At 35.6% G+C, this 14868-nt stretch overlaps 2 protein-coding genes and 2 long non-coding RNA genes across 5 annotated transcripts in view; 3 read left to right on the top strand and 1 right to left on the bottom strand.

The window, feature by feature from the left end:
- Drgx (Dorsal root ganglia homeobox) overlaps window positions 1–13957 on the bottom strand; it is a 43940-nt gene extending 29983 nt beyond the window's left edge. The window contains exon 1 of one of the 2 annotated variants that reach the window (XM_086834860.1): window positions 13356–13957. Coding sequence is in view for 1 of the 2 variants with exons in the window: in XM_020956931.2 (XP_020812590.2) it covers window positions 333–338 (6 nt within the window). In the remaining variant the exon portion in view is untranslated. Of the gene's footprint in view, window positions 1–332; window positions 713–13355 lie in introns of those variants that run through there. The other variant, XM_020956931.2, reaches the window with a different exon arrangement.
- Window positions 848–1316, top strand: LOC110187543 (uncharacterized). The gene is made up of 2 exons (XR_002319889.2): window positions 848–1028; window positions 1088–1316. It is a non-coding gene; the product is annotated as an uncharacterized LOC110187543 (long non-coding RNA).
- LOC110187544 (uncharacterized) lies at window positions 2793–3235 on the top strand. Its single transcript, XR_002319890.2, has 2 exons — window positions 2793–3039; window positions 3101–3235. It is a non-coding gene; the product is annotated as an uncharacterized LOC110187544 (long non-coding RNA).
- On the top strand, window positions 3843–4371 carry LOC110187539 (uncharacterized). The gene is made up of 2 exons (XM_020956932.2): window positions 3843–3996; window positions 4056–4371. Exons 1-2 carry the CDS (start codon window positions 3927–3929, stop codon window positions 4316–4318), a joined length of 333 nt encoding a protein of 110 aa, XP_020812591.1. The 5' UTR covers window positions 3843–3926; the 3' UTR covers window positions 4319–4371.
- Window positions 13958–14868: the final 911 nt, after the last annotated feature.

Here is a 14868-nt window from a genome sequence, read left to right as displayed (position 1 = left end):
TCCCAGCTGGGGTGGAAAAGTGCCTTCTTATACATGCAAAAAATATATGTATATGGGAAAACTGAAAGAAGTCATGGGGTCAAGCTAGAGATTGTCGGATAACCCAAGATCTCTAAAAGTATCTTTTTCATTTGGCAAATTCTTGAAATTGATAGTGGTGGGAATGAACCAAGATCGGAATACTTAGTTAAATAGAATAAAACAACCATTTACTACAAAATATAAGTATCTACATCATTTTCCATTTGGCCAACTCCAAACATATATTGCATCAATAAGTTATTTATATAAGTAATATATATAACCAAAAAATAACAACAGAAAATATATACCTTCATTCATAACCAGGACACACAATTTCCTGAATTTTTGTGCATATATCCTTCATTTTTTTTTTGTTTTTTATAGCATTTCCGTTACATTTCAATTGAAATTAAAATTAATTGTTACTTCAAAATGCGCGACATGCAGGTGCCAGGCAACATTTTAATTTATTTGAGTAAATTTCTTAACAAAAAAAAAACATTTTACAAAATTTATTTATGATACCAGGCACACGTCACCCCACAAAAGTTATATATATAGCCATATATATAGAGATATATGGCCACCACAAGTGTTAGCATATCATGTTACAGACTATTTCCGCCAAATTTACACACGCAAAATAATTGAACGACAGCTCGATGGCAGCGCGTGTCCTAATTACACAGAGAAAAAGGTTAAGGTTTTTTTTTAATTTTTAATGGTATTAATTTAGTTAAGAACTGCATAAGAAACCTTTTGGAAAAAGCCAAAAGTCAAACAGGCTGTGAATAATGAGCCATAAACTGTTACAAATTCTGATAATTTTTGCAACACATTATGATTTATACTTCATCGAACTCAAATTCTGTCTTCAGTCTTCTTAAAACAATCGACACAGACTGTTGGTAGATTATAAAAAAAAAATTACAATAAAATTATAATGAAACTCGCTTTAATCGCATTTATTCTAAGCTTGCTTGGTCTTTGCCATGGCGAATTCTGTAAGTATATGAAGATAGCAATGCTCTATATATTCACTATTAATATTTTGCTCATCTAGATGACGTTGGTTTTTGTGGTCGAGTATACAGGTACATATGTGACAAAGAAACAAAATCTTGCGAACGACACCTAGTTTGTAGAATACATGCACATGGTCACTCTAGAAGTTATAAAGAATGCATGAAGACGTGTGCTGAAGTGACTTCAAATGCGACTTTAGATTCATGATTTGAATTGTAACCCTTTCGCAATTGCTAAATAAAAACTTTTCTTTGAGGGCAATTAGATTTATCAAATGCGTTTTGGAATTTAATACTATGTACCAGAAGAATATTTGTGGAAATAACACTTTCAACAAACAGTGGTTATGTTATACAGAAAGAGCTACAATCTAGAGCTACAAATTAAATGAAAGAATATTAATTAATTAACTGGAGATAGTTGTAGACTTACCCAAATTTTGAATTAATCAATATTCTATTACCTTCCCAAATAAATATACTTAGTTGAACAGAAAACCTCCTTTGACTTTGTTTATCTTTTTCCTTGGCATAAATATCTTGTTTAATATTATTAATATTATCTCATCAGAATTATTTTGTTCAGTGTTCAGGATATAATATCCTGCTACAGTTATTATTCCAGCCTCCTGTGTGTGTTCGTCCTGGTCGCAGGTGTAGCCACCGCCTGTTCCCAAATGTCGAGGCCCCGGACAAGTGGCGCCAATAAATTTCCATTTAGCGAGCGGAGGACGACCAGTCGAGGGTCCTTTTCAACGCCCCATTTGGGGGGGTGGAGGGCATTCCATTAGAATTGCGAGAATTTGTAATTTTGCATAATTGTTATATTTGGGAGTCCGTCGGCCGCAAAACTCATTTGCCAAATGGAAAATTGCCATTTCGTGTCTAATGTTGCACATGCGGCACCAGGACACCCAGGACACCGAGGACACTAGGACTACTGAATACCGGATGGGTCCGCAGGACCCTGGCTCTAAAGTTTTAGTGCCAGCAGCGACCCGTTACTGGGTGTTGTTAGTGAATTAATTTCCCCCTGAATAATTTATGCTGAATTATTTTGGACGTATTAAATAGGCTCGGCTTGGTCCTGCGCCCATCACAGGTGAGCAAGAGAGGTCAGGTGCGAAGTGCAGGTGGGGCTTTGCGGTGCTGAGCACCCAGGATAATACTCGGACCTGTGCTAGGACTCTATCTCTGTCTCTCTGTCTCTCTTTTGGCTGGGGCCTTGGGGCGTTACAATTTAAATCAAATCAAAATGCTATTTCTGAAATTGATTTTTGAAATTTTAATGTCCACTGGTAATGGTAATGGAATGGTGCCTTTGGGCCAAATTAGTTGGACGAAACTGCACACTATATGTATATATAACTACATATGTATACCTGAGTGCGACACAAATTGGACAGGGCTTTTACTTAAACATTAAACGCAAATCAGTTGTAAATATTCGAGATGTTTGCTTACACAGCAAATGGAGTTGGGGTTATACTATATGAATTTGAATATTATCTAAAGAAGTTTTTAGATATCAAATAGACACATCAACTTTTTAGCCCAGTATACCAAGAGTGGGTAAAAATTTACATGAACAATATATCGAAAAATACAAATTTTAATTGTTTTATTTCTAATATTGAAGACAATTTCTTAATCAAAATATCGAACTATCTTTTACGATAATTCACGGTATATGTTATTTTATGCAAAACCATTATTTGAAAATTATTTCACAAATAATTGAGAGCCATTATTCAAATAGATCTATAATTTTTACAACCAGAACTTTATAGCCACATAAAATTATAAATTCAGTGAAGCAGAGATTTCATATTTTTAAACTTGAGCTAAAGGCCTTCAGTTCTTTTCAGGCAGCTGAAGAGGACAGTTTTCCTAAGATCGAAATTACAAAATCCGTAAATGACAATGAAATTTGTTGCCACACTTTGTGTAGTATTTCTTCTTATGACCATAGTCCTGGCCCAGAGAGATAGTAAGTATATAGTAAAGCAAAGTGTATCAATTAAATACTTATATATATATTTCCAATCCAGCGGACAGGTGCCACAATGACTTCTCATTTAACGATTTTCTAGTCGAGAGCTACAGGGGCATGTTAAAACTAGGGAGTAACGTTATGAAGAACGTAAGACGCATTATATCAACTTAATAAATTTATGGAAAACGAATATGTATTTTTTTTTAAATATATAAAGGTTTTAAAGTTGAATAAAATATGGCAATGTTGCTATTAGTTTCCTAAAAAATATGTATCTATAATATGTAATAATTGTAAATTTATTAAAGAACCAAAAATGGATAATATTCAAATATATTAATAAACAGCATAAAACTGAACCTTTCTGTATATTTTAAAAATGATTTCTTCAGTCTTTTTTAAAGCACAACTAATTTAAAGAACATTTATATTAGTAACCTTAATGCTTGTTAAAACTTGTGCGTACTTATGGCTGACTTTAACCTAAATATTTTATATAAATAATAAATATAATTCATATATATTTCATAGCCTCATTAGGTTTACAAAATCTGTACTCCAAAGTCTAGTAAAATGTTTCATCAAAATCAAACTAAACTCTTAGGAAGAACTTTACCACTTGGAATATATGTATATTCTTATATATATAATCTATTCCATTGTCTTTTATGGGATCAAAATGGGGTCAAAGTAGTTAAAACTCTTAAAAACTTTTAAATCAAGTTATAAATGTGCAAATAGACTTATGTTAATGTAAGTCTTTAGAACAAAACGGAGCTTTTAATAGTCGATATTTGGACGTAAGAATTTCAGTTGTTTCGATTCATCCGAAGAAAACAGTTCACTTCCAAAAGCGCTCAAGAGAGAAAAAATATAAGAAAATGAAATTCATTTTTGCGCTTTCCTTAATGCTAGTCCTGTTGGTCTTGGCCCAAGGACAAATATTGGATAGTGAGTATTTAGAGCGGGAAATCCTTACATTTAATTTAATTGATTTTCTTTCCATTTAGTTAATTGCGCCTCTGAGCCTTTGGTTATTGGGCCATGCCAGAACCGGATGTCTGGATATAGTTACTCCGAAATCAGGAAGAGATGCGTTAATTTTGCGGCTAGAGGATGTCAAATTGCTGGCAACTTTTTCTTCACTCGAGCGGAGTGCGATGCCAAATGCAAACCCATTGAGACCTTTGCACAGGCACCATTTAGCTTCCTTTTGGAACGAATCATTTCCCAGGCTCGCGACATATTTTCCGCGATTTTTGATTTACCTTAAGAACTGTATGCTTTGGAAAATAAATACGTTTTATCGGTAAATGTGCAACGAAATTACATTGTTTGTTAATACGAATTTTGAAATGGGTATTGTAATAGGGAAATATAATAATAATAAATCCATTGTAATCAAGGTTAAATATATATTACGGTTTACAAAATATGTAAGCTATTATAAATTGTATTTAATATATTTTTGAAATAAATCTATGGCTATGATTAAACCCCTAAAAAAAACTCTAAATGTCTTTATTTCAAGTTTAAACATTTCAATGAACTTTGGTTACCTAATAATTAGGATATTATTTGGTATAAATATTAATATATATATAGATATTTATAGGGTTCAAAGGAGTAAGCTTATTCTATAAATATATTAATATTTAATTTATATATATATATATATTTATATTATATATTCAAATCAAATTGTATCTCTATTTCTTGATGCCAACTTTGGTGGCAATTTTCAGTCTTTTGCCAACAGCTGAGGGAAAAAGTTGTTCTCTGAAATTTGAACAAAATGAAGTTTGTATTTGTATTCTGTTTAATATCCATAATTCTGGGTCTTGCCTTGGCTCAAAATAGTAGTGAGTATTACTTGTTCCTATTTATCCTTTTTTTTAAATTACTTTATTTAATATTTCTTCCCTAGATAGGTGTCATTCGGACACCATTGTCACTGGAGATTGCGGGAGGAGAATTCGAGGATTTGCTTATATATCTGGATCGGACAAATGCCATAGGTTTAGGACTCGAGCCTGTTCTGTAACTGGGAATTTTTTTCATTCCGAAGATGAGTGTAAGCAAAGGTGTGCTACCCCCCGTTCAAGTAATTCTGACGAAAGTGGATTCGTATCTTTCATAAACAGAAGCATGGCGCGTATCCAAGACCTGTTAAAAGGCATAGTAAATTATGCCAGCGACTAAAATGTTATAAAGAAAAGCATTTAATAAAGCTCTAAATGCATAGTTTTTTTCCTTTATATCAATGCTGAATAAATGAGAATTATATAACAGATCAATTTACGTTAAGATTGCTTCTTATGCTAATTTATGTTAATGTGTAATTAGATTTTTAAAATGAAATTTGTTAGGGTTCATATAGGTTGGGTAAATGGATATAAAAAAAGTTTACTTAACTCGGAAAGTGAGGTCTAATTATTCAGTTGCTTTTAAAACATTGAAAATGAAGTTTGTGCTGAAAATTTCTATGGTTCTGCTCCTGCTAGGCCTTGCCTTGGCTCAGAAAGAACGTAAGTAATATATAAATGATCACTTTATCTTGAAGAAAACATAAACTTCTTATATACCACCAACTTAGCTGTCTGTAATAAGAGGCCCGTGGTTACTGGAAAATGTCCTGAACGCAACTCGGGATATACGTATATTCCAGATCACGGTTGTGAAGAGTATCAAGCCCCGGGTTGTTATATTACAGGAAATTTTTTCAATACCCTTGAAGATTGCCAGAGGAAATGTAGCCCAACTTTGGAGTCAAGAATCCAGGACTTTTATCTCAGAAGTATGCAGGTAGTTGGGAAACTTGTAACCAATTTAATGCGCGCTGTGAGACAATTTGTTTGATTGTATTAAATGATTAATTAACTAAGTATAAGAACTATATAAAATAAAGTATGGGTTGTTTTCAAACCCCATTCGCAGTGCCTACTTTCAGGCTGACCGTGCTAATGGTCGCCACCTGCAAATTAGCTCACCTGGGGGCTAACCTTCTCACCTGAAAGTGCCAAAACACGTGTGACAAGTGCGAAATGGTGTGGCAACATAGTCGCTGGAAAACTGCCTGGAAACTGGCGACGCCAAGCCAAATGCAATTATCCAATTGCACGAAATGCACTTGGCAATGTTTGTGGCCTAGACAATGCAACACACACACACACACACAGCTATGGGGTGTATCTGTGAGATGGGTGTGCGAGGGTATCTGTGTGTGTGAGTACGAGTGTAACCGTGTGTGTGGTGGATGGTGGAGCTGCAGCAGCAGCACACGCGAAATTCAATTAAGTGCGCACTAAACAGCGCAACGATTTCGATTTGAATGCACTTACCAAAAAAAAGGTAGAAAAAGTATTCAAAAACAATAAGTAAAGTAAAAGACGAAGTTTGTTACCAGTTTGCGATTAGATTACAAGATCATATTTGAATAAATATTTTTCAATTGATTTTATATGACAATTTACCTAACAAATCAAAGTTTAAAAAACTCATAACTAAGCCAATTAGGCATTAATTTTAATTCGAAACGCGTTCCTATGCTAGTTTTTGTTAGATTAATATATCTGCACACTTAATTTAAAATTCTAAAAAATTACAAAATTTATCAAATTTTTTTAAATTTTAATGATGTAACGCCTTATAAAATTTTCCAAATTTTGAAAAAAGGAAATTTTGGTCAGACATAGCTAGATCGATTCGGTTTTTTATGCTGATCAAGAATATATATGATTTATAGGGTCGGAAATGATTCCTTCTCTGCTTTACAAGCTTTTGACTGAAATTTTAATTCCCTGCAAGGATATAAGGATATATATAATCCTAAAAAGAATTACCACAAAATAAGAATATTAAGAATGAAGTGTTTTGTAGTTTAAAGTTGTAAAATTAATTGCCACAATATAAAGTTCTATAACTCCTTTTATTTAATTTGATTTTATTGTTTTAAGAACTCTTTTTTAGGTACTATTTATTCCACGACTTTTTTCTCTGTGCTAGGAAATTGCCTGGAAAATGGCATAGGAGGTGGCAGAGCCAGAGGAGGTGGCGCTGGCAGAGGGAAAAGCGCTGGCAGATTGGTGGAAATCTGTGTGGTAAGCCTTTGTTGTCCACAGTCCCGTCCTCGGACAAAGGGGGGAAGCTTAGGAATTGGAGGCCTGCGCTAGTTTCTGCCACGAGCCGTCGCCAAAAACGGAGGAAATTCAATCAGAGCGGGAGGATTACCATTTTGCAGGGCAATACAAAATGGAGGATGGAGCGTAGGGTCATACCAGCGGATGCGGATGTGGATGTGAATGTGGATGTGGATGCAGTGTGGATGCACAATTGCATTAGCTGGGAGAAGGGATATGGGAGCAATCGGGGGTCTGAAATGGGGGAAGTAAAACCAGTCGCGTTGATGGCATTTTCCAATTGAATTAATTTTTTTTTTTTTTTTGAGTGAGAAGAATCAATTAAAAGACAATAAAGGAGTAAAAATCAAGGATATGTATTTTAAACAATTTTTATAATGTCAATAACATGTTTAGATTGTTTAGAAGTTTATTAATTTTAAAGTTTTACTAAGTATAATATCATAATTGTGGAAATAGTTATGTTTTAATAATATGTAAGTTAAATTTTACTTTAAAAATGAATCAAAAAGTATAACTATAATTTAAATATCAAATATAAAGCTCTCTTGATGAATAAATTCACCTATAAACTCTCTAAAACCACCAACTCCTCTATAATATTCCAAAATCAATCAGTGTTGATTTGAAAAAATCCACAATTATCCCTTAATGTGTGGATTAAGAGTGCCTGACAAACATGACCAAAATAATAATAATAATAAAATACGAAATTAACTCAAAATTAATTAAAACGCATCACTGAATATAATGCAATTTAATGCTGCTGGTGCTGCTGTCGTTGGAGCTATAAATGCTGAGGGCATTATGCAACAGCTGCAGCAGCTATAAAAAGTAATATAAATATAAATGAATAATGTCACGGAATGACAAAAACAACAACAATAATAATAACAACAATAACGGGAGCAGCAAAAGAGACAAAAAAAGGCGAGCAATTGCATTAATTGAGCCAAACAACAAAGTGGGAAATGCGTCTGGACAACGACAACAACAACAACATTGAATGCGAATGAATATGACTTTATATCTGCATATATATATCTATATGTATGTATTTATATGAATATGTATGAGTCTGGACTCCAATGCCAATGCACTTTCCATTTTTCCATGCAACAAATGCATTTCACCAACGAGAAGGCTGCCATGGAATTATCAACTGTCGCTTGATTAATTTGAATTAACCAAATTAAAAATGGGAAACACAAGTCAATCAGCGAGTGCAACACCCAGCAAAGCTTTACGGGGAGGGGAAAGGGGTACAGAAAGGGGGGAAATTGTTAGCCAGAAAAATATCTGATAGATACGTATTTTTTTAAAGCTCAGAAAATGACTTTAAAAAGTTGTATCTGAAGGATTTTTACAGGGGTAAATAAAGTCTCTCCTTAGGTTTTGTTTAGGGTAAATAGAACCTCCCCTTTATTTAGTAAACTGATTAAATATTTATTTAACCAATTTAACTATTTTATTGTTTTCTATTTAAATTAAATGCCATGGAAGAAATATATCCCAATGATAGTGATAGATACTTTCTATGGCATCCAAATCCAACTATTTTAATTGCAACTTTTAGTAGCTTTATCAAGTATTTCTAAAACCATTTTCCACTTTAGTTTTTCCCCCGTTATTTTTCGCAACACAGCCTTGTGAAGGTCAACTGACCATCGACGACCAAACGACCGACCTCCTTTCGTTCAGGGGCAGCGCCTCGTAATAGGCTTATCGGTCGCTTGAATCTCAGTTTCAGTTTCCAAATCGCGACTAAACGAGACGCACAGATACAATTGTATCTGGGCATTTGTATCTGCACAGAGTGCAGTCGGAAAAGTGGCATAATTCGCAGCCAGACTGACAGTGCCGGGTATATCATTTATATGGTGTGGGGTATATATATATATATATGTATCCACGTGCGCATCCCTGTGCCCCGCCCCCACCCGCTATTACCCCATCTATTACACCCCGCCCCCGCTGGCATTAGAGCCACTTAAACGCATTTGCAAAATTGCCTACCGACCGCCCACACATTCGCTTAGTTCTAGTTTTTCCTCCTCTATTTCCTTTTTTTTCATTTTTTTTGAGGTGAGATGATGATGATATGGTAATGTTAGCTGGCTAGAGGCGAGACGAGGCGTTGGGTGGCTGGAAAATGTTGCGCCAGTGATGAGGTTATCACTTTTGCCACCGAAGTAAAATGCATCCGTTTTTAGAACTGTCCGTTCTGTCCGTTCTGTCCGTCCTGCAAACTGTCCGGCATAATCAAACTAAACTGGCGCAGAGTCTACCTCTGATGATCCAACTTAGAGTGGGGTTTTTGATAAGAGCACAGTAGAGACTAGGAATAGGAAAAGTCCCATATGATATAGTAATAGAAAAATCATATATCAACTTAATAGTTCCCTTAAAAGCTAAACCCACTGTCTTATATCCCCATCTCAGTTTACCCCACAGTTTACCTCTTTACCCCCTTTTTTGTGCAGTGTTGATTGCAGTTTTGGATCTTTTGTTTTTGTTTCGCGGCGGCGCGCATTAAGCGAATTTGTGAGGTTCGAAAATTTGATTGTGTCAATTGGCTCGCGCCTAGAATCAGAGTCCGGACTTATATATGTACATATATACGGCTCGATCTGAAAAGCGGACCGGAATGATGCCACTGACAGTGCCAGTGCCACCCACCAACAAATCAGCGACTGAAAATTGCAGTGCAAAAGTGTTTTGTAAATTGAATTATGTTGCAACCCTTCTGATACAGAGAAATATAGTAAAACAGAGTATGATATTACGGATCTAACAAGGTTTCAAACTCAGAAATAATATTAATTAATTATTAAGAATTACTTAAAGCAAAGTTCATTATATCCTTAATAATTATTATAATTTAAAGAAGTATGTATAATTATTGGAACTTCTTCCTTTACAGTGCATTATTTGATTTTCAGTTCGTGTTCAAGTGTCGCCAATTTAATTCCAAAAACTCCAAAGCTAATATTTTGAAAGCATTTTCAAAAGGCGATCTGCCTTTGGCAACCCCTTCAATTTTATTTGTGGAATATTCATAATATGAGGTATATGTCGGCATCTTCGGGGCGCCCGCATTGTGGAGGGAAAAGCCCCTGATCACCCAAAACCCCCCTGCCGACTTGGTTCATGGTTATTGTTGTTGTTTTATAAATATTTTGATTGAATTTTCTGTTTAATTAAAGCAAATTGTTTTGTGCATTTGTTCTGCTTGTGACACAAAATAAAATAAAGGGGGAAAAAAGGAGGAGAATGTGGTGTTGGTTCACATACAAATAAAAAAAATGCTTTGCGGGGGGTCGTTAAGTGATTGATAAACACAAAGGGGGGGAGGGAGGTATTAAGTGGGTGGAGAAATTCATCTTCAATGAGAACGATCGTGTTGAAGAATATATATATGAAATATATAATATAAGACAATGTTGAAGTCTCTTTCAATAAGTTTTCGTAGTAGAATTAAATGCTTTCCTTGGAAAAATATAAGAATATAAAATCAGTAAGCAGTTATTTCTTTTAAAAATCTTTTAAAATATTTTCCAAATTTATGAAATTATTAATAAAATAACTCACTGCATTTTTTTTAAATTTTTAACACAGTTAAAATACAAATAAAATATTCCCTTGGCTTATAATCCTTGCAATGAAAAATCTTCATAGAAATTCCTCACTCTATAAATGCCCTAATTTTAATATTGAAAATATATGTGTGTGTGTGTGTAGATGGGGGCATCCATCAATTTGGCCATTTACCAATTCGCTGTTCAATTCAATCAAGCAATCAATAAACATGGCCGAACTAACCTCCTTCGTATGTGGACTCATACTCCTATGATAATTCCATTTGCTAATTTCAATTTATGCCAAATTGTATTTTATTTCCCAGCTAACTCGACCCCCAACTTTTGCCATAGATTTGGCATATCCTATATAGTATTTTTATACCCTTGCAGGGTATTATAATTTCAGTCAGAAGTTTGCAACGCAGTGAAGGAGGCACCTCCGACTATATAAAGTATATATATTCTTGATCAGGATCAACAGCCGAGTCTATCTAGCCATGTCCGTCTGTCCGTCTGTCCGTCTGTCCGTTTCTACGCAAACTAGTCTCTCAGTTTTGAAGCTATCTGAATGAAACTTTGTAGTTAGCCTTCTATATACTCTCACTCGTATATATGTCGGAACGGGACGGATCGGACGACTATATCATATAGCTGCCATAGGAATGATCGGAAAATTTTTACAAAAAATTTTTTAACTTTTTCAGTTTTCAATAGAATTGGATCAAATTTGAGATATAGCCATTCTACTATACTCTACAATTTTGCATAAAATTTTATGAAAATCGGACTACTATATCATATAGCTCCCATAGGAACGGTCGAGAAATTAATACAATTAAATTTATAACTTTTTCAATTTTCAGCTGATTTTCATCAAATTTAAGGTATAGCCATTTTGTATTAGTCTTAAGTTTTGTGTCAAATTTCATGAAAATCGGACGACTATGTTATATAGGTGCCATACAAACGATTGTTTGATGTAGAGGAAAAATGCAAATCTGCGAATGTAAAACTGCAAATATAATATGTATAGGTGAATGAAATGAAAGCAGGTATTACTTCATTGTTTTTTAACACAAATATATATAATTAATATTGTATGGATTCCTATTCACAGAAGTTCTCTTTGCAAGGGTATATAAACTTCGGCGTGCCGAAGTTAGCTTCCTTTCTTGTTCCAACTCTTTTTCCCCGATATTCCCTATACATTTATATCTATGTACATGTGTATGTATTTTTTTTTTCGAACCAGACTTGGCGACGAAATAAAAATCGGTTGAAAGGGGAGCTTGGAGCCTGTCAGTGGAGCGTTGAACGTTTGCATGGCTGCCAATTAATTTGCGGTTGATCAATTTAATTTGAAACTTCGTTTTCCCTTTTCCTTTTTTTCCCCCCATTTGCCTCACTCACTCTCTGGCGAATTATTGCCATTGATTTTGGTGCCCCCGTGCTGGTCTCCATCTCGTTTTTTTTTCTCTCTTAATTACCATCAATTATTCAAACTGCATTTGCGGAGTGATCAACTTTTGGTCTGTCTTCAATTAAGCGGGGGGAAAGGAGAGTTTCACAGCTCGCGAGAGGCGACGGCGACTTCCTTTTGGAATTCGAATCGCAATCCTTTATTCATGCACCAATTTTCGGTCTTAATTCTTTTTTCGCCTCGAATCCCTTTTGGTTTTTTTACTCTCCGATTTTACTTTGAGTGTTCACAAAATGTTGTGCGATTTCTCACAGGAAAGGCATCGGGACAAACACTTTTGCCAGACACTTCACACACACACACACGGTCCAGGACACTTCAGGACGAAAAGGGACTAAGCACTCGGCACACACTCGAAAGCTGAGATTATTATCGCATTTGGAACTCATTAGGAAATTTCCTTAATGCAAATTAAAAGCGTCTAAATAAATTATAAGCCATAAATTGGTAATGTGCCTGCCTGGTTTTTGGGGCTTGCAAAAGATTCTTGCTGATGATTCCTTATCTGATGATTATCCCTTTATATATTTTATTTAAATCAAGTATTATTCATTGCTATAATAATTTGTGAATATATAGTAACATATAAATATTAATTTGACTAAATTATCCAAAATTATTAATCAAATAAAGTTCAGGATACATTTTTGTCCCCTTGCAGAGTATTATCATTTTAATCAGTAGACTGCAAAGCAATGAAGGAATCATTTCCGACCCTATAAATCATATATATTCTTGATCAGCATCAAAAGCCGAGACAATCTAGTCACCTCCGGACGAAAAAAAAAATGTACCAATTTTTCCAAAATTTTATAACGGGTTACATCGTTAAAATATTCAAAAAATCAAAAAGAAAATTTAATATTTTTTAACTTTATATTAAGTATGCAGATTTATTACCCTCATAAAAACAAACATTATACTGCTTTCCGAATTAAAATTAAGGGATTTTTGTCTTTGTTATGAACGATCAATCTGCAAGAGAATTTAAACTTTGGCTTTCCGAACTTTTAAAACCTCAAATAGACTTGTTCAAACATCCGTTAAATCTGAAAAATCTTTGTACTGTCCCCTATGTCATCCTTAAAACATATTTTAAACTTAACTCACCTTATTACCGTCCGTGAAAATTTTGACAGCAATTCTTCAAGCGTGTCACAAAAGAAAATCCTTTTGGCGTGGGCTTTTTTTCGCCTTTTTGCTGAAGTTCTGTTTGAGTTTTGGGTTTGAGTTTGACTTTTCCTTAGTTTTCACAGCACGAACAACTCTCACACGTGTGGAAGACAAAAGGTGAGAAACTTTCCAAGAAGTTGTGGAGCCAAAAACTTCTTAACTGATTGTTAAGGAGGCGTGGAAAAGTTTTAGAGTGATTCCACTGCCAAATTACACACTCGATGTGGGACTTAATAGGCCGCAAAATGGGGTTTTGATTTCAGTTTTCAATTCAGGTAGGAGGAACACACTTGTGGCGCTTAGAAACACTTTTTAGTTTATCAAGTTTATCAAATTATACAAGTTTTTATGGTCGACGGTAAGGTCTTCCCTTTTGTTATTTATATTAAACTTTTAATCCCGAATTGTTTTACGTATTTCGTGAATTTGGGGACTGTCTTGAGGTTGCTTATCAGCTGATTTGGTGTTTGGATACTGTGGATATCGTTTTGGATGCCGTTGAACCGAACGCGTGGAACGTCAGAATGCGAATGATCTAACGGTGCTTGCCGCAGTTGCCGATGTTGACAGCGCCGTCGGCGGCGGCTGCGACGCATGCTGCAAATTAGATCTGCGTCGGCAGAAAGATGGCTGCGGGTGGGACAGAGATGGGGTGGCTGATGCTAAGGGAGTGAGAGCTCAAGAGGGATGGGGGGTATCGCTTTGTGCCCCTAAGCGCCGCCTTTGCCATTTCCCGTTATTTTTATGAAACTGCCAGCCAACAGGCGCAGGCGCTGCACAGTCAGCAAACCAAAGCACAAGGCAGCAACCGTCTCACTCAGTCGCACACCAACAGAGCCTCTCGCTCGCTCGCACGAGACCGGAGGCTGGGTTGGGGTGACACAGGGGGTTACTCTCGTCGGTATGTAAGACAATTTTCTCGCGCATTTTCATTGTGGAAATTGAATTTTCGGCATGGAGAGCTCACAAAAACAAGAAGGGGGAGACAGGGACAACGGCGGCAACGAGGAGATGAAAAAAAAACAACAACCAGAAGGGATAGAAGAAGACCGACTGTCGCCTCCTAACCCCCCCCGCTCATGTCCTATCTACTTTATTTTATTACACTTTATTTAGGTGGCAACATGGCAGGCGAGAGCAAGCGAGACACACAACGAGGATGGATATCCCCGAGGGGGAAAAGGGGAGCCAGAGAGAGAGAGCAAGAGAGAGCGCAAACAACTGAGGCAGTCTTAAATTGGATTTTCATCGTTAAGTGTGGTGAATGAAAGAGAGGGAGAATTGCCCGAAAGAAAAGGGGGAGGGAGATGGAGCAGCAGCAGCTTTTGGGCTCTTGGGTGTTCTCGCTTCCCTCTTCTTCTGGGGCGGTGGAGAGCAAGCAGAGCAACAACAGTAACAACAATAAGAAAACGATTACTCACCGTTGGAATTTATTTCGCATATCATTTTT

The sequence above is a fragment of the Drosophila serrata genome, unplaced genomic scaffold (genome assembly GCF_035046125.1).
Source record: "Drosophila serrata isolate PLE 108 unplaced genomic scaffold, ASM3504612v1 contig_275, whole genome shotgun sequence".
Taxonomy (NCBI): domain Eukaryota; kingdom Metazoa; phylum Arthropoda; class Insecta; order Diptera; family Drosophilidae; genus Drosophila; species Drosophila serrata.
This window is presented reverse-complemented; position numbering and strand designations above follow the sequence as displayed.